The 20520-nt window shown below is 41.5% G+C and overlaps 1 protein-coding gene across 1 annotated transcript in view; it reads right to left on the minus strand.

Annotated features, from left to right (window-relative positions):
- Positions 1–20510, minus strand: part of LOC143099135 (uncharacterized) — a 28770-nt gene extending 8260 nt beyond the window's left edge. Inside the window, exons 1-21 of the mRNA XM_076262215.1 lie at positions 20410–20510; positions 18588–18932; positions 17941–18072; positions 16019–16363; positions 15372–15503; positions 13450–13794; positions 12803–12934; positions 11031–11375; positions 10387–10518; positions 8458–8802; positions 7811–7942; positions 6515–6649; positions 6218–6246; positions 5079–5156; positions 4744–4933; positions 4348–4455; positions 3921–4099; positions 3549–3698; positions 3021–3215; positions 1070–1302; positions 520–586 (exon numbers count right to left, since the gene is read on the minus strand). Coding sequence (XP_076118330.1) covers positions 520–586; positions 1070–1302; positions 3021–3215; positions 3549–3698; positions 3921–4099; positions 4348–4455; positions 4744–4933; positions 5079–5156; positions 6218–6246; positions 6515–6649; positions 7811–7942; positions 8458–8802; positions 10387–10518; positions 11031–11375; positions 12803–12934; positions 13450–13794; positions 15372–15503; positions 16019–16363; positions 17941–18072; positions 18588–18932; positions 20410–20455 — 3795 coding nt within the window. The 5' untranslated portion in view covers positions 20456–20510. The remainder of the gene's footprint in view (positions 1–519; positions 587–1069; positions 1303–3020; positions 3216–3548; positions 3699–3920; positions 4100–4347; positions 4456–4743; positions 4934–5078; positions 5157–6217; positions 6247–6514; positions 6650–7810; positions 7943–8457; positions 8803–10386; positions 10519–11030; positions 11376–12802; positions 12935–13449; positions 13795–15371; positions 15504–16018; positions 16364–17940; positions 18073–18587; positions 18933–20409) is intronic.
- Between the last annotated feature and the right edge of the window lie 10 nt (positions 20511–20520).

The following is a 20520-nucleotide window of genomic DNA, read 5'->3' on the forward strand; positions in this document are numbered from 1 at the left end:
TCCCTTTAAAGTGTAGAGTGAGGGAGTGATTGAGCCTCATTGGGGGATGATTATGGGACCAGATTAAGTGAGCCAGGTTGGCAATTTAGCCAGGAGTCCAGGGAAGCCCCTAATCTTTAATTACAACATGTCATGAATGCCTAATTCTTACTTGCTTACTTAGTACTCTTACACTACTGAAAATTCCTATTTCACCTAACTAGGTTGTTACATGTAAATTACACTTTGTGTTTATTAAACACAACACATGTATTGAAGTTGTGCTAACTAATGTTCAGCTACAGTTAAGCTAACTAATATGACATTTCCCACAATGCATTTCCATAATGCCACAGCCGAGCCCAACATATTTGTAAAGAGATTACATATTAATCCTTCCATCAACCATTCAATCTTAAATTACAATAACAAAATGACAATGACACCCCAAAATTTTATGAGGTCACTCTCATTTTAGGCAAGTAATCTCATCAAAAGACAAAAACGTTTAAAAGTTATCCGAACTAAACATTCACTCACAGTGAAGGTGAAGTAAGCTGGCCCCAGCAGACTCCAGGATAAGCTGTCATATGTCCGCACGCCACACCTACACATGGAGGGGGGATGTGTCAAATAACATACTGAGGATTTCACACTCACTTTCCCTTTTATGATTTAACTTTTGCTGGTTTTACTGTATCATTAGGTAGTTCCTTTGCAACAGTTACACAAGTCGTCGAGAATGGGTTTAAAACAACTCTGTGGGTTACATGTTCAAAATGGATTGCAAAATGACCTTTCCTACTCATTCTTTTGCCAATTGATGCAATATTACATTTCTACGGAACCCTAGAGGGGTCATTGCTAGATATTTTTTGGTTTATAGCCAAAAAACATGCGCTCATTTTACTAAATCGTGTGCATGTTTTACTAAATCGTGCGCGCAATTTATCAAATTGAAAGCACAATTTTGTAAAATGAGTGCACAATTTAGTAAAACGTGTGCACAAGGTGCAATGACACCTCATGGGCTCCGTACATTTCTTTCTTTCTGTCGCTCTTTCTGTCGCTTCTTTCTTGCACAGCTCACCATTCAGTGCCATATCCATCTGGCATCAATCCAGCAACCACACCCACTATCACTAGCGGAAGCATGTAGCCAATCAGAGACAAGTGGCCACAGTTTGGCCCCTCCCCCCAGGGCTTCTTGAGCTTTTTGAGCATCATGATTGACAGGAGGAGGAGCAGCGTGTCCAGGTGCATCCACAGGAAACCGCTCAAGTAGAGGAACATCTGGAGGCCGGAGAGAACTCTACACAACACCTGCCAGAGTGCAAGGAATGAATTAGTAAAGATCTCTACACAACACCTGTAAGAGCGCAAGGAATGAATTAGTAAAGATCTCTACACAACACCTGCCAGAGCGCAAGGAATGAATTAGTAAACATATCTACACGACACCTGCCAGAGGGCAAGGAATGAATTAGTAAATATCTCTACACAAAACCTGTAAGAGTGTGAGGAATGAATTAGTAAAGATCTCTACACAACACAACATCTTTGTACAACATTGTACACCATTGTACAGCATTGTACAACATGATTTGACATGGAACTATACTATCATTCCAGCGTAATAATCAGAGCCGGACAGTAACGGAGTACATTTACTTGAGTACAGTACTTGAGTACAATTTTGAGGGATCTGTACTTTACTCGAGTATCATTTTTGGGGAGTACTCATGACTAGTAAAGTTGGGGAGTTGGGGAGTACTCATGACAAGTACATTTGAGAGGCAAATATTGTACTCTTTACTCCACTACATTTCTATCCATAACTGTGAGTACCTGTTACTACTTCTAAAAAAAAGGAAAAAAGAAAAATCTCGGAAACCCTCAATTTGTTGAGTCCCTCTCCAACGTGATTGGATTGTGCAGGCACCACTGATTGGGACAGCCTATCAGCAATCACCTTCAGCTTTCTGCCAAAGTCAACTCCATGGTCAGATTTAGATAAGAGACGAAACAATGTATGAAGACGCAGCAGGTCCATCCCGGGAATGTGCCTACCTGTGGCCCCACCTCGCCAGACTATTTCAATTTTCAAATTTCAAGTTAATGATAGTTTTCGTTTCAAGTGTTTCAATTACAAAATAGTATTTTGTATTTGAAATACGTATTTTAAATACATGTATTACTAGAAATACTGCTCATCCCTGGCAACATTGGTAAAAAGATAAAAATGACTTGATTTTACTTCCAATTCATTTTACATTCTCCAAGGTATTAACATTAACATTTTTCATAACTCCATGTAGGACGTTTCTGTACATAAATGTAAGCACTGTGGCAGTAGTAATGTAATATTTAGAAAATGTAGGCTACTCTTGTACTCTTGATACTCAAGTACTTTTAAAAACAAGTACTTCAGTACTTTTACTTAAGTAGACATCTGACTGTTGTACTTTTACTTGTACTTGAGTAAAATTTAGCAAAGGGTATCTGTACTTTTACTCAAGTAATGAAGCTGTGTACTCTGTCCGCCTCTGGTAATAATCAAGGAACACCATGGGCACAGCAGCACAATGATATCATGCAGCACCTGAAAATAGTCCCCATAGGCTAACTTCTATCAACAAGGTTGAGCTGCAGCAGACAAATTGGTTAGTGACTGGATTATTATGCCTGAATGAGAGAGAGTTCCATGTCAAATCAGCCTAGAATATCACTACGTTTCCGTTGGTCTTATTACAACTTGAGAGGAGACAAGTTTTAAATAGGAAAATTACCAAAAATCGTAGTCACTTTTAAACGTGATGCTAGCAGGCGAGATGCTAAGGGTCTAATCCAATTCAATGGTCTATGCTAGGCTGGAGCTAAACGTGGTGTCCTCAGACTCAGAGAACAGCGAGATGAACTGGAGAAAGGTAAAAATCAATTGTTTAACTCGAGGGGAGGGGGGAAATGAGTGTAATTCCCCAAATGGTGGAATATCCCTTTAACTCAGTTAAACAATAACAACAACACACTGTATGGAGCACCTTGTGAGGGAGGATGTGGAGGATGAGCTCTTGGACGAGCAGAGATAGGAGGTGAGCCTGGAAGAGGCTAATGCATAGATTCAGGCGAGCCAGGTTGGTCACTTTGGGGTTCAGGGCGCACAGGGCAAAGGTCACCAGGGTCAGGATCAGGAAGATCAGGCCGATGATCATGGCAGCCATCTTTGGCCAGTTCCTCTACAGATGAGGAGGGACAGAGAGGAGAGACAGTCTGCAAAACTAATGCCTGAATGTGAGTGTTTGTGTGTTAGCGTTAGCTCGCTTCTGCTCACAAAACATAAGCACACACACACACACACGCTCAAACCACACATACACATGGTCTCACACACATACAGTACACACACACACACACACACACACACACACACACACACACACACACATACATACATGTGACCATTTGGTTTCACTGAGAGTTTTCCCTCCATTGCCCCACTCCTGCATCTTTTATCCATCATCCCCTCTGAGAGCAGTGATTCAGGTTCTGTATGGCTCTCACTCTCTTACCTCCACCTGCATGATCAGAGTGAAGGTGGACAGGTGCTGACAGGTGCAGACGGTGTGGGTGGTGTTGGTCTGGGTGACATCACAGCCATCTACCACCCAGGCGCTGCCATTCCAGTACACACAGGAGAGCACACCCTGAGGATGCACAACCTAGAGACACACACACATAAACAAATGTAACGGTCCACACAAGTAACTATTTTTTACACACACACACACACACACACACACACACACATGCACACAGACAGACAGACAGACACACACACACACACTATTACTACTAATAGCAATAATTATCTAACAATACTACTACTACTACTAATAATAATAATAATAATAATAATTAACTTCAGAATTTTAAGGCCTCACATTTGTATGCTTGAGAGTGAGGTTTACTGGACTCGACAGCTGTGTGGTCGGCCTCAGGGTAACAGAAACCACTTTGGACATGACAGTGCTGACGTTGTCACTTCCTGTTCTGAGGAAGAAGTCGGCCGTGAGGACTTCCTCCATGTTGGTGAATACCTGGAGTGACGCAGATATCTTGTCTGCTCGAGGGAAACAATACACAAACATCCAAAACAATATACAAAAATCCCAATAGGGTTAACGGAACATGCCAACTTTATAAGTAATAACAATAATGATAATAACAATAAAAATAACAATAATAGCATAAATAATATTTATTATTATTATTACCCTCTTACCTAACTTAAAGGAGGGTATGATAGATACATACCATTTAAGTAAGTGGGTTATTCTGGCGTCTGTAGCAAGCATCAGAAACACTCACCTGCATTGTTTTTAGACAGATCAATTTCCAGCTGAGTGTCATCGGCCTTTATCTGGATGGCAACAGGCCTTGGATTTGCGCCTGGTCCGATTGTTATTTGTTGCAGATCTGCAATGATATTTAGGCATGCATGTCATTTACATATTTTTTTTAAGCAGCCAAGCATACATTGAAGCAAGCAAACATGATTGAGGCTAAGATGCTAACAACCCAATGTATTGACATAATGACATACGTAATGAACTGAAGAGCAAACTGTCCGGACATAATGTCACAGTTACATATCGCGCATGCACATGCACGCACACACACACACACACACACACACACACACATACACACACACACACACTAGAAGTTTTAGCAAACACACACCTACCCTACTTATCTACAAACCTGCTAATGATGTAGTGATGTGTGAATGACTCCTCATCTTTACATTGGCAGGCATCAAAATGTCCATCACTTCTTCAGAGCTCCTGAGCACACTGTTGATGTGTCGGATGAGTGTGTCTGTTTTCACCGATTTGTCTCTGGACAGGTCGTACAGGGACGCCAGCAGTTTCACCAAGATAGGTGCAACATCCTGTCAAACACAACAGGGAAAGTTGAGTATAAGTATTAAAGTATGAAATGTATATGAATACAAATGAAGACCCTAATAAACTTGTAAACTATAGTAAAAATCAGTAGTTGTGAAAAACCCCTACCTATAGGCAGCCATTACTTACACTTGGTGGCAGGTTTAGCTCCTTAATGCTGTTGATCATCCGAGTCATATCATTGATGATACACTCTGAAAGCTGGACCTGTATGTCAAACACCAAATGACGGCATGATATATTGCTCTGTCATATCACATAGAGTGAGAGAACAAAATAAGTCAAAGGTCCAATATTATACTTTTTTTTAAGTCAAAAAAGATTAGATTAGATTAGACTCAACTGTATTACCATTGTGCAGAGTAAGTACAAAGACAATGAAATGCAGTTTACGTCTAACCAGAAGTGTAAAAAAGCCTGCATGTATGATGTAACATAGCCTAACAATGTTAAATGATAATGGCTAAACCTTAATTTGGGTTGGTAAATAAGCCCAGTAGAGTTGATGTAGCCTATTCAAAAGTTTAAAAACATTTGTTAAATTGGCTGCCTATTGCCGGATGGCCTGGGTCGCTTCCAGCGCAGGCTAGGCTAGGCTAGGCTACGCTAAATGGCCTTTAGCCTTGTACCTACGGCAGGGATATCATTTACCAACACAGCTCCCACTCACGTCATATTGCTTAAATATGCCAAGAAGAACAAGACATTTCCTGAGGAGCTTCTGTTTGTATACTTGAAATATGGATGATATCAGGTGCATAAAAGACATTTGGATATTTTGTGTAGCCTAGCCTACTGTTGGAAACGATAGGCTATGACCAAAATGGAGGATCTTCGTCAGGAAGTCGACAGGAATTTTCAGATGGGGGTAGTCAGTACCCTATATGGCTCTCGGGGTAGTGATATTCACATTTCTCTTATCGTGACATCTCAATAAGGGAGATTTCTGACTAGCTCACAGAAGTGCATATACTTTCTCTCAACTAACCCACAAAAACTCAACGCACGGTTTTGTTTCGCACCGGGAGTGTTTGTAGAAGCAGCATCAACCCAAGGATTGAATTTAGTATTGGCCATCCCCAAAATGCACCAGAATACACCAGAGTTAAAAAAATTCTGGGGGAGGACCACCCCCCCCCCCCCCAACTCCTCCCACATATGCGAGAATTAGTGGGGGGCCCTTAACACATCTGGGCCCAGGGGCCCGAAAGTTCATAATCCGTCCATGAAAAAAGCACAGAAAAGGTGAGATTTGCATAATACCTTACCTTACATTCTGCTTCCAGCACTTGTTGATCTGGCAACAAACAAACAGACGCACACACACACACACGCACGCACAAACACACATACACACGCACACACACACACACACACACACACACAATAAGAAGCATAATAGAAATGATAATCTGCCTTGCACAAGATATTTTTCAGCTGATGTCAAAAATGTTTATTGTCACTCTATCACACACACACACACACACACACACACACACACACACACATTTGTGATTCACGCTAATCTGACCATTGAGAGTGTCACACAATAGGCCAGTGCTTACCTGTGCATGTGAGGGTGTTATTGGGAAAGAGATGAGGGAGGTAGCCACTGACACACTCACAGTGGTACGACCCTGGCGATTTCACACAGTCTGCACCAACCCCACAAGAACCAGCCAGCGCACATTCATCAGTGTCTGACAGGGACAAACATGTACACACACAAACACAGACACACACACACACACACACACAGACACACACACACACACACACAGACACACACACATCCTCCATTACCATGACAGGCGAAGCACTGCTACTTGGGTGCAGAGATATCACGTAACACATCAGTACTTTCTTACTCATCACAGCACAGACAATCTCTGCGCAAAAGTAGCATGCTTCACCCCAATATAGTCCCAAGTCAATAGCTGCCTAGGCGATCGCCTAGTCTTAATCTGCATTGCTATTTTGTTCTCGTTGTGAACAGTGTTGGGTGTAATGCATTACAAAGTAACGTGTTACTGTAATTCCACTACTTTTAGCGGTAACGAGCATACAACAAAGTATTTTTTTTTTAAATCAAGTAATGAAGTTAAAATTATTGAAATTCAAATGGGTTTTATTTATCTTGTGTGAAAAATGAACAACTTCAACAGATACTTAAGAGTTCACTCAAGAGTTCAGGCTACAATTTAAATGGATATCTTAAGCACCATCCCTTTCGTTTCCATCTCGTAAACTCCAAGTGGTAGGCTACAGTAGACGCATAGACATCTGAAATTCGCCTACAAAAAAGCAGCCATCTTTGACATCCGGTATCTGGCGATTTTTCCTATGTGAAAATAACATGGGGATTTTGAATTATCGCATCTTTTAAACTCTCGCGGGGATGAAAAAGTCTGAAATGCAGGCTGAAATGCACACTTTTGTCCTCTGCCTTCAAGTGGATACTGTGATCTCCGGTACGTGAAGGCGGCACACTTTGATTTTTGCTACCCCAGAGCTAACTTGCAATGCAACTTGCCATAGGTAGTTAGCTTCAATTAATAACCGGAGCTCCTTATATGGGTAAAGATGGCCGTTTTGGTTCTTTTTTGTAGGCGAACTTCAGAGGTCTATGGACATGCACATTGCACTAGTCATCACAACACAAAACGCGCGGTGCTGCAGATTGGATCGAGTCCTAGGTACTTGGTGCTTTGTTTGTACTTGGACTTCTTCATCTTCACCGATGACTTGGAGGTGAATAAGCTAGTGTCCCAAAATGTTGGTGTTTTCCTTAACACGTGTAAATACAGATATATGAAAATCTAACCCATAAATCTTACATTTTCTAAATCTCTTTCTCTCACCTCTGCATCCGTATGTGTCTCCTGTCGGTAGAAGTCCTGTGGGCATCTCATATCCAGTCTTGCAGACACAGGCCCCCAATGTACCACATTGGGCAAACTCGCCACAAGAGGACTCAGTACATCTCTGATGGCCTAGAGGCACAGAGATATCTTTTAGGGCCAGGAAATGAAGGGAGGTTGCAGGTCTGACATTACAGTGCAGAGCTCAGTGTTTTGTCAGTGGGGGGTTCTTGCCTGGCAACACAAAGTATGTACAATAATCCATTCCCCTGGCACACAAACTGACATTGATAAGACTACTAGAAGGCATCATCACACAATGCCACACGTGGAGGGACAGGACAATTGGTGGTAGTGCAGCAAGGTCCAGGCTACAATGCACCCACAACTGAAATGGAATGTTTACAGAGCGTAATGCTGCAACACTTATCTTAATCCACTATAATCAATGGAAGCTATTTTAATTGCTATTTTTATTTATTTTTTGCCCTGCAAATGTTCTGATTCAGTTGCACGTCCGTACCTAACACTCCAAAACACTGCCTATTTTCACAAACCATCTTATATAAAATTATTATTATTTATTATAAAATTATTATTATAAAATTCAAAACAATGGGGCTTTCATGAAAAGAGTATTGTCTTACTTGTGGCATAAATCTGATTGCTGGCGGTGGGTCTGAGCTTGTGCACGTAGTATCTAGATGAACAGACTTTAACATCCACACTTCCATTACTGATCGCTCCTGCACACAGATTTACGTTTGTGACCGTAGGGCTGTATGATCTGAGGGAACAATATCCCAGATGCTCCTCTGCCAAAGATGGGATTGGAATGCTGGCGAAATCCAGGATGTCACCCCCTACACCAACGAAGCGGTACCAGCCTTCCTGCAGGTCCGAGTCGTCCTTCAGCTGGAGTTGAGAGGAAGTCGACAAGAAGCCACGGTTCCTCCACGGGTCAGAGATGTTGGTGTACTGCTCACAGGGGTCTAGGTGTGGAGATGGGTGAACATACTGTAATGTAATGTAACATTGCATAGCATAATTCACCATCTCATAGAGGAGCATCACACAGTGTAGAAATGGAAAAGGAAGGGCTGTCCAATTTATCAAACCATATTACGTTACAATTACATAAAACAGTCCAGTTCTGAACGCAACACAACCTGATTGTGTTCAATAGTCATTCCAATTGAGTAATCCATTTAATCCATGTTGTATCAGGTAAGGCAAGTGTATATACTGGTGAAACGAGGGCTTGTCAGTTACTTAACAACAAAACATGGAAGTAAACAAACTCATGTTTTTTTTTAGGTTTTTTTTTTTAAACACAGTGTTATGACATTGAACTGGCATATTTTGCCACAGCAAAGAATTTGTTCAACAGAATCATGTATGATGAATGTGAAGCACCTAAGTACTGAACCAGTAAGGCAAATGAACACATGGGATGCCTTGGTGCCATGAGCCTTTGCAAGAATACTGAAATAATTACGCAGCCAACAGTGCTGCCAGAAGTTTTCACATGAGTTTTCTTCAAGATGGATATGCTTAGAGACCAGTTGAAGTTTTCACATGAGTTTTCTTAAAGATGGATATGCTTAGAGACCAGATGAAGTTTTCACATGAGTTTTCTTAAAGATGGATATGCTTAGAGACCAGTTGAAGTTTTCACATGAGTTTTCTTAAAGATGGATATGCTTAGAGACCAGTTGAAGTTCTCACCTGAGTTTTCTTAAAGATGGATATGCTTAGAGACCAGTTGAAATTGGAACCGATTAGGTGTTATGCACTGCCTATGTTAAAATTTGAAGGGCGAGGGGGGAAGCGAACGAAACACAATCTGATTGTGTTCAAATAGTCCTTCCAATTGAGTAATCCATTTTTCTAATTCAATCAGTTAAGGTTAGAGTATATTTTGGGGGAAAAAAGGAAAAGAGGGCTTGTCACAGTTACTAAACAACACAACAAGAAAGAAAACAAACTCGTGTTTTAAAAAAAAAAAAATGTTTTACACTGTGTTATGACATTGAACTGAGATATTGTGCCACAGCAAATAATTTGTCCGACAAAATCATGTATAATTATGATAGCCTACCGATAGGTGTATCAGATTGAGTTACTGCACACACAAAGACTTATCTATCTCTGGGATATACGGTGAATAAGCTTGTGTCCCAAAATGTTGGTGTATTCCTTAACACATGTAAATAAAGATATATGAAAATCTAATCCTCAAATCTTACATTTTCTAACGACTTCTACACACAGTTGTGTTCCGTCAACGCATGCCAGTGGGTGTTCCCGACGGTAGGTATGCAAATTACTTGAAGTCTAACCGCAATTTGATTGGTTGGTGCCGTCCATCGATTGGCTTGATTGACCGGTGCCGTCTGTTGGTGCAGCAACAGCTGAACTTCTCAACGCGAGCGACGGGAGAAAAACGCGACGCAACGGACCCACAATTCAGTTCGGCAACGAATGACGTAAGCCCATGTAAAGTGAATGGGATGTGTCTCCAGCACTGCAACGCACGCAGCTGTGTGTAGAGGCCGTAAATCTCTTTCTCTCACCTTTGCATCCGTATGTGTCTCCTGTCGGTAGAAGTCCTTTGGGCATCTCATATCCAGTCTTGCAGACACAGGCCCCCAATGTACCACATTGGGCAAACTCGCCACAAGAGGACTCAGTACATCTCTGATGGCCTAGAGGCACAGAGATATCTTTTAGGGCCAGGAAATGAAGGGAGGTTGCAGGTCTGACATTACAGTGCATAGGTCAGTGTTTTGTCAGTGGGGGGTTCTTGCCTGGCAACACAAAGTATATACAAACATCCATTCCCCTGGCACACAAACTGACATTGACACAGACTACAAGAAGGCATCATCACACGATCCCACAGTGGAGGGACAGGACAATTGGTGGTAGTGCAGCAAGGTCCAGGCTACACTGGACGCACAACTGAAATAGAATGTTTGCACAGCGTAATGCTACAATACTTATCTTCCACTATAATCAATGGAAGCTATTTTAATTGCTATTTTTATTTATTTTTTGCCCTGCAAATGTTCTGCTTCAGTTGCACGTCCGTACCTAACACTCCAAAACACTGCCTATTTTCACAAACCATCTTATATAAAATTATTATTATTTATTATAAAATTAGTATTATAAAATTCAAAACAATGGGGCTTTCATGAAAAGAGTATTGTCTTACTTGTGGCATAAATCTGATTGCTGGCGGTGGGTCTGAGCTTGTGCACGTAGTATCTAGATGAACAGACTTTAACATCCACACTTCCATTACTGATCGCTCCTGCACACAGATTTACGTTTGTGACCGTAGGGCTGTATGATCTGAGGGAACAGTATCCCAGACGCTGCTCTGCCAGAGATGGGATTGGAATGCTGGCGAAATCCAGGATGTCACCCCCTACACCAACGAAGCGGTACCAGCCTTCCTGCAGGTCCGAGTCGTCCTTCAGCTGGAGTTGAGAGGAAGTCGACAAGAAGCCACGGTTCCTCCACGGGTCAGAGATGTTGGTGTACTGCTCACAGGGGTCTGGGTGTGGAGATGGGTGATCATAATGTAATGTAACATTGCATAGCATAATTCACCATCTCATAAAGGAGCATCACACAGTGTAGAAATGGAAAAGGAAGGGCTGTCCAATTTATCCAACCATATTACGTTACAATTACATAAAACAGTCCAGTTCTGAACGAAACAGAACCTGATTGTGTTCAAATAGTCATTCCAATTGAGTAATCCATTTAATCCATGTTGTATCAGGTAAGGCAAGTGTATATACTGGTGAAACGAGGGCTTGTCAGTTACTTAACAACAAAACATGGAAGTAAACAAACTCATGTTTTTTTTTTGTTTTTTTTTTTTTAAACACAGTGTTATGACATTGAACTGGCATATTTTGCCACAGCAAAGAATTTGTTCAACAGAATCATGTATGATGAATGTGAAGCACCTAAGTACTGAACCAGTAAGGCAAATGAACACATGGGATGCCTTGGTGCCATGAGCCTTTGCAAGAATGCTGAAATAATTACACTGCCAACAGTGCTGCCAGAAGTTTTCACATGAGTTTTCTTAAAGATGGATATGCTTAGAGACCAGTTGAAGTTTTCACATAAGTTTTCTTAAAGATGGATATGCTTAGAGACCAGTTGAAATTGGAACCGATTAGGTGTTATGCACTGCCTATGTTAAAGTTTGAAGGGCGAGGGGGGAAGCGAACGAAACACAATCTGATTGTGTTCAAATAGTCCTTCCAATTGAGTAATCCATTTTTCTAATTCAATCAGTTAAGGTTAGAGTATATTTTGGGGGAAAAAAGGAAAAGAGGGCTTGTCACAGTTACTAAACAACACAACAAGAAAGAAAACAAATTCGTGTTTAAAAAAAAAAAAATGTTTTACACTGTGTTATGACATTGAACTGACATATTGTGCCACAGCAAAGAATTTGTCCGACAAAATCATGTATGATTATGATAGCCTACCGATAGGTGTATCAGATTGAGTTACTGCACACACAAAGACCTATGTATCTCTGGGATATACGGTGAATAAGCTAGTGTCCCAAAATGTTGGTGTGTTCCTTAACACATGTAAATAAAGATATATGAAAATCTAATCCTCAAATCTTACATTTTCTAACGACTTCTACACACAGTTGCGTTCCGTCAACGCATGCCAGTGGGTGTTCCCGACGGTAGCTATGCAAATGACTTGAAGTCTAACCGCAATTTGATTGGTCGGTGCCGTCCATCGATTGGCTTGATTGGCCGGTGCCGTCTGTTGGTGCAGCAACAGCTGAACTTCTCAACGCGAGCGACGGGAGAAACGCGACGCAACGGACCCACAATTCAGTTTGTAACGAATGACGTAAGCCCATGTAAAGTGAATGGGATGTGTCTCCAGCACTGCAACGCACGCAGCTGTATGTAGAGGCCGTAAATCTCTTTCTCTCACCTTTGCATCCGTATGTGTCTCCTGTCGGTAGAAGTCCTTTGGGCATCTCATATCCAGTCTTGCAGACACAGGCCCCCAATGTACCACATTGGGCAAACTCGCCACAAGAGGACTCAGTACATCTCTGATGACCTAGAGGCACAGAGATATCTTTTAGGGCCAGGAAATGAAGGGAGGTTGCAGGTCTGACATTACAGTGCAGAGCTCAGTGTTTTGTCAGTAGGGGGTTCTTGCCTGGCAACACAAAGAATATACAAACATCCATTCCCCTGGCACACAAACTGACATTGACACAGACTACTAGAAGGCATCATCACACGATCCCACAGTGGAGGGACAGGACAATTGGTGGTAGTGCAGCAAGGTCCAGGCTACACTGGACGCACAACTGAAATGGAATGTTTACAGAGCGTAATGCTGCAACACTTATCTTAATCCACTATAATCAATGGAAGCTATTTTAATTGCTATTTTTATTCATTTTTTGCCCTGCAAATGTTCTGCTTCAGTTGCACGTCCGTACCTAACACTCCAAAACACTGCCTATTTTCACAAACCATCTTATATAAAATTATTATTATTTATTATAAAATTATTATTATAAAATTCAAAACGATGGGGCTTTCATGAAAAGAGTATTGTCTTACTTGTGGCATAAATCTGATTGCTGGCGGTGGGTCTGAGCTTGTGCACGTAGTATCTAGATGAACAGACTTTAACATCCACACTTCCATTACTGATCGCTCCTGCACACAGATTTACGTTTGTGACCGTAGGGCTGTATGATCTGAGGGAACAATATCCCAGATGCTCCTCTGCCAAAGATGGGATTGGAATGCTGGCGAAATCCAGGATGTCACCCCCTACACCAACGAATCGGTACCAGCCTTCCTGCAGGTCCGAGTCGTCCTTCAGCTGGAGTTGAGAGGAAGTCGACAAGAAGCCACGGTTCCTCCACGGGTCAGAGATGTTGGTGTACTGCTCACAGGGGTCTGGGTGTGGAGATGGGTGATCATAATGTAATGTAACATTGCATAGCATAATTCACCATCTCATAAAGGAGCATCACACAGTGTAGAAATGGAAAAGGAAGGGCTGTCCAATTTATCCAACCATATTACGTTACAATTACATAAAACAGTCCAGTTCTGAACGAAACAGAACCTGATTGTGTTCAAATAGTCATTCCAATTGAGTAATCCATTTAATCCATGTTGTATCAGGTAAGGCAAGTGTATATACTGGTGAAACGAGGGCTTGTCAGTTACTTAACAACAAAACATGGAAGTAAACAAACTCATGTTTTTTTTTAGGTTTTTTTTTTTAAACACAGTGTTATGACATTGAACTGGCATATTTTGCCACAGCAAAGAATTTGTTCAACAGAATCATGTATGATGAATGTGAAGCACCTAAGTACTGAACCAGTAAGGCAAATGAACACATGGGATGCCTTGGTGCCATGAGCCTTTGCAAGAATACTGAAATAATTACGCAGCCAACAGTGCTGCCAGAAGTTTTCACATGAGTTTTCTTCAAGATGGATATGCTTAGAGACCAGTTGAAGTTTTCACATGAGTTTTCTTAAAGATGGATATGCTTAGAGACCAGATGAAGTTTTCACATGAGTTTTCTTAAAGATGGATATGCTTAGAGACCAGTTGAAGTTTTCACATGAGTTTTCTTAAAGATGGATATGCTTAGAGACCAGTTGAAGTTCTCACATGAGTTTTCTTAAAGATGGATATGCTTAGAGACCAGTTGAAATTGGAACCGATTAGGTGTTATGCACTGCCTATGTGAAAGTTTGAAGGGCGAGGGGGGAAGCGAACGAAACACAATCTGATTGTGTTCAAATAGTCCTTCCAATTAAGTAATCCATTTTTCTAATTCAATCAGTTAAGGTTAGAGTATATTTTGGGGGAAAAAAGGAAAAGAGGGCTTGTCACAGTTACTAAACAACACAACAAGAAAGAAAACAAATTCGTGTTTAAAAAAAAAAAAATGTTTTACACTGTGTTATGACATTGAACTGACATATTGTGCCACAGCAAAGAATTTGTCCGACAAAATCATGTATGATTATGATAGCCTACCGATAGGTGTATCAGATTGAGTTACTGCACACACAGAGACTTATCTATCTCTGGGATATACGGTGAATAAGCTAGTGTCCCAAAATGTTGGTGTGTTCCTTAACACATGTAAATAAAGATATATGAAAATCTAATCCTCAAATCTTACATTTTCTAACGACTTCTACACACAGTTGCGTTCCGTCAACGCATGCCAGTGGGTGTTCCCGACGGTAGGTATGCAAATGACTTGAAGTCTAACCGCAATTTGATTGGTTGGTGCCGTCCATCGATTGGCTTGATTGATCGGTGCCGTCTGTTGGTGCAGCAACAGCTGAACTTCTCAACGCGAGCGACGGGAGAAACGCGACGCAACGGACCCACAATTCAGTTCGGCAACGAATGACGTAAGCCCATGTAAAGTGAATGGGATGTGTCTCCAGCACTGCAACGCACGCAGCTGTATGTAGAGGCCGTAAATCTCTTTCTCTCACCTTTGCATCCGTATGTGTCTCCTGTCGGTAGAAGTCCTTTGGGCATCTCATATCCAGTCTTGCAGACACAGGCCCCCAATGTACCACATTGGGCAAACTCGCCACAAGAGGACTCAGTACATCTCTGATGACCTAGAGGCACAGAGATATCTTTTAGGGCCAGGAAATGAAGGGAGGTTGCAGGTCTGACATTACAGTGCAGAGCTCAGTGTTTTGTCAGTAGGGGGTTCTTGCCTGGCAACACAAAGAATATACAAACATCCATTCCCCTGGCACACAAACTGACATTGACACAGACTACTAGAAGGCATCATCACACGATCCCACAGTGGAGGGACAGGACAATTGGTGGTAGTGCAGCAAGGTCCAGGCTACACTGGACGCACAACTGAAATGGAATGTTTACAGAGCGTAATGCTGCAACACTTATCTTAATCCACTATAATCAATGGAAGCTATTTTAATTGCTATTTTTATTCATTTTTTGCCCTGCAAATGTTCTGCTTCAGTTGCACGTCCGTACCTAACACTCCAAAACACTGCCTATTTTCACAAACCATCTTATATAAAATTATTATTATTTATTATAAAATTATTATTATAAAATTCAAAACGATGGGGCTTTCATGAAAAGAGTATTGTCTTACTTGTGGCATAAATCTGATTGCTGGCGGTGGGTCTGAGCTTGTGCACGTAGTATCTAGATGAACAGACTTTAACATCCACACTTCCATTACTGATCGCTCCTGCACACAGATTTACGTTTGTGACCGTAGGGCTGTATGATCTGAGGGAACAATATCCCAGATGCTCCTCTGCCAAAGATGGGATTGGAATGCTGGCGAAATCCAGGATGTCACCCCCTACACCAACGAATCGGTACCAGCCTTCCTGCAGGTCCGAGTCGTCCTTCAGCTGGAGTTGAGAGGAAGTCGACAAGAAGCCACGGTTCCTCCACGGGTCAGAGATGTTGGTGTACTGCTCACAGGGGTCTGGGTGTGGAGATGGGTGATCATAATGTAATGTAACATTGCATAGCATAATTCACCATCTCATAAAGGAGCATCACACAGTGTAGAAATGGAAAAGGAAGGGCTGTCCAATTTATCCAACCATATTACGTTACAATTACATAAAACAGTCCAGTTCTGAACGAAACAGAACCTGATTGTGTTCAAATAGTCATTCCAATTGAGTAATCCATTTAATCCATGTTGTATCAGGTAAGGCAAGTGTATATACTGGTGAAACGAGGGCTTGTCAGTTACTTAACAACAAAACATGGAAGTAAACAAACTCATGTTTTTTTTTAGGTTTTTTTTTTTAAACACAGTGTTATGACATTGAACTGGCATATTTTGCCACAGCAAAGAATTTGTTCAACAGAATCATGTATGATGAATGTGAAGCACCTAAGTACTGAACCAGTAAGGCAAATGAACACATGGGATGCCTTGGTGCCATGAGCCTTTGCAAGAATACTGAAATAATTACGCAGCCAACAGTGCTGCCAGAAGTTTTCACATGAGTTTTCTTCAAGATGGATATGCTTAGAGACCAGTTGAAGTTTTCACATGAGTTTTCTTAAAGATGGATATGCTTAGAGACCAGATGAAGTTTTCACATGAGTTTTCTTAAAGATGGATATGCTTAGAGACCAGTTGAAGTTTTCACATGAGTTTTCTTAAAGATGGATATGCTTAGAGACCAGTTGAAGTTCTCACATGAGTTTTCTTAAAGATGGATATGCTTAGAGACCAGTTGAAATTGGAACCGATTAGGTGTTATGCACTGCCTATGTGAAAGTTTGAAGGGCGAGGGGGGAAGCGAACGAAACACAATCTGATTGTGTTCAAATAGTCCTTCCAATTAAGTAATCCATTTTTCTAATTCAATCAGTTAAGGTTAGAGTATATTTTGGGGGAAAAAAGGAAAAGAGGGCTTGTCACAGTTACTAAACAACACAACAAGAAAGAAAACAAATTCGTGTTTAAAAAAAAAAAAATGTTTTACACTGTGTTATGACATTGAACTGACATATTGTGCCACAGCAAAGAATTTGTCCGACAAAATCATGTATGATTATGATAGCCTACCGATAGGTGTATCAGATTGAGTTACTGCACACACAGAGACTTATCTATCTCTGGGATATACGGTGAATAAGCTAGTGTCCCAAAATGTTGGTGTGTTCCTTAACACATGTAAATAAAGATATATGAAAATCTAATCCTCAAATCTTACATTTTCTAACGACTTCTACACACAGTTGCGTTCCGTCAACGCATGCCAGTGGGTGTTCCCGACGGTAGGTATGCAAATGACTTGAAGTCTAACCGCAATTTGATTGGTTGGTGCCGTCCATCGATTGGCTTGATTGATCGGTGCCGTCTGTTGGTGCAGCAACAGCTGAACTTCTCAACGCGAGCGACGGGAGAAACGCGACGCAACGGACCCACAATTCAGTTCGGCAACGAATGACGTAAGCCCATGTAAAGTGAATGGGATGTGTCTCCAGCACTGCAACGCACGCAGCTGTATGTAGAGGCCGTAAATCTCTTTCTCTCACCTTTGCATCCGTATGTGTCTCCTGTCGGTAGAAGTCCTTTGGGCATCTCATATCCAGTCTTGCAGACACAGGCCCCCAATGTACCACATTGGGCAAACTCGCCACAAGAGGACTCAGTACATCTCTGATGACCTAGAGGCACAGAGATATCTTTTAGGGCCAGGAAATGAAGGGAGGTTGCAGGTCTGACATTACAGTGCAGAGCTCAGTGTTTTGTCAGTAGGGGGTTCTTGCCTGGCAACACAAAGAATATACAAACATCCATTCCCCTGGCACACAAACTGACATTGACACAGACTACTAGAAGGCATCATCACACGATCCCACAGTGGAGGGACAGGACAATTGGTGGTAGTGCAGCAAGGTCCAGGCTACACTGGACGCACAACTGAAATGGAATGTTTACAGAGCGTAATGCTGCAACACTTATCTTAATCCACTATAATCAATGGAAGCTATTTTAATTGCTATTTTTATTCATTTTTTGCCCTGCAAATGTTCTGCTTCAGTTGCACGTCCGTACCTAACACTCCAAAACACTGCCTATTTTCACAAACCATCTTATATAAAATTATTATTATTTATTATAAAATTATTATTATAAAATTCAAAACGATGGGGCTTTCATGAAAAGAGTATTGTCTTACTTGTGGCATAAATCTGATTGCTGGCGGTGGGTCTGAGCTTGTGCACGTAGTATCTAGATGAACAGACTTTAACATCCACACTTCCATTACTGATCGCTCCTGCACACAGATTTACGTTTGTGACCGTAGGGCTGTATGATCTGAGGGAACAATATCCCAGATGCTCCTCTGCCAAAGATGGGATTGGAATGCTGGCGAAATCCAGGATGTCACCCCCTACACCAACGAAGCGGTACCAGCCTTCCTGCAGGTCCGAGTCGTCCTTCAGCTGGAGTTGAGAGGAAGTCGACAAGAAGCCACGGTTCCTCCACGGGTCAGAGATGTTGGTGTACTGCTCACAGGGGTCTGGGTGTGGAGATGGGTGATCATAATGTAATGTAACATTGCATAGCATAATTCACCATCTCATAAAGGAGCATCACACAGTGTAGAAATGGAAAAGGAAGGGCTGTCCAATTTATCCAACCATATTACGTTACAATTACATAAAACAGTCCAGTTCTGAACGAAACAGAACCTGATTGTGTTCAAATAGTCATTCCAATTGAGTAATCCATTTAATCCATGTTGTATCAGGTAAGGCAAGTGTATATACTGGTGAAACGAGGGCTTGTCAGTTACTTAACAACAAAACATGGAAGTAAACAAACTCATGTTTTTTTTTAGGTTTTTTTTTTTAAACACAGTGTTATGACATTGAACTGGCATATTTTGCCACAGCAAAGAATTTGTTCAACAGAATCATGTATGATGAATGTGAAGCACCTAAGTACTGAACCAGTAAGGCAAATGAACACATGGGATGCCTTGGTGCCATGAGCCTTTGCAAGAATACTGAAATAATTACGCAGCCAACAGTGCTGCCAGAAGTTTTCACATGAGTTTTCTTCAAGATGGATATGCTTAGAGACCAGTTGAAGTTTTCACATGAGTTTTCTTAAAGATGGATATGCTTAGAGACCAGTTGAAGTTCTCACATGAGTTTTCTTAAAGATGGATATGCTTAGAGACCAGTTGAAATTGGAACCGATTAGGTGTTATGCACTGCCTATGTGAAAGTTTGAAGGGCGAGGGGGGAAGCGAACGAAACACAATCTGATTGTGTTCAAATAGTCCTTCCAATTAAGTAATCCATTTTTCTAATTCAATCAGTTAAGGTTAGAGTATATTTTGGGGGAAAAAAGGAAAAGAGGGCTTGTCACAGTTACTAAACAACACAACAAGAAAGAAAACAAATTCGTGTTTAAAAAAAAAAAAATGTTTTACACTGTGTTATGACATTGAACTGACATATTGTGCCACAGCAAAGAATTTGTCCGACAAAATCATGTATGATTATGATAGCCTACCGATAGGTGTATCAGATTGAGTTACTGCACACACAGAGACTTATCTATCTCTGGGATATACGGTGAATAAGCTAGTGTCCCAAAATGTTGGTGTGTTCCTTAACACATGTAAATAAAGATATATGAAAATCTAATCCTCAAATCTTACATTTTCTAACGACTTCTACACACAGTTGCGTTCCGTCAACGCATGCCAGTGGGTGTTCCCGACGGTAGGTATGCAAATGACTTGAAGTCTAACCGCAATTTGATTGGTTGGTGCCGTCCATCGATTGGCTTGATTGACCGGTGCCGTCTGTTGGTGCAGCAACAGCTAAACTTCTCAACGCGAGCGACGGGAGAAACGCGACGCAACGGACCCACAATTCAGTTCGGCAACGAATGACGTAAGCCCATGTAAAGTGAATGGGATGTGTCTCCAGCACTGCAACGCACGCAGCTGTATGTAGAGGCCGTAAATCTCTTTCTCTCACCTTTGCATCCGTATGTGTCTCCTGTCGGTAGAAGTCCTTTGGGCATCTCATATCCAGTCTTGCAGACACAGGCCCCCAATGTACCACATTGGGCAAACTCGCCACAAGAGG

The sequence above is a fragment of the Alosa pseudoharengus genome, unplaced genomic scaffold (genome assembly GCF_046254945.1).
Source record: "Alosa pseudoharengus isolate Yale_2024_CS ecotype anadromous, Long Island Sound unplaced genomic scaffold, YU_APseudo_1.1 YU_APseudo_1.1_scf_25, whole genome shotgun sequence".
In the NCBI taxonomy this organism is placed as follows: Eukaryota; Metazoa; Chordata; class Actinopteri; order Clupeiformes; family Clupeidae; genus Alosa; species Alosa pseudoharengus.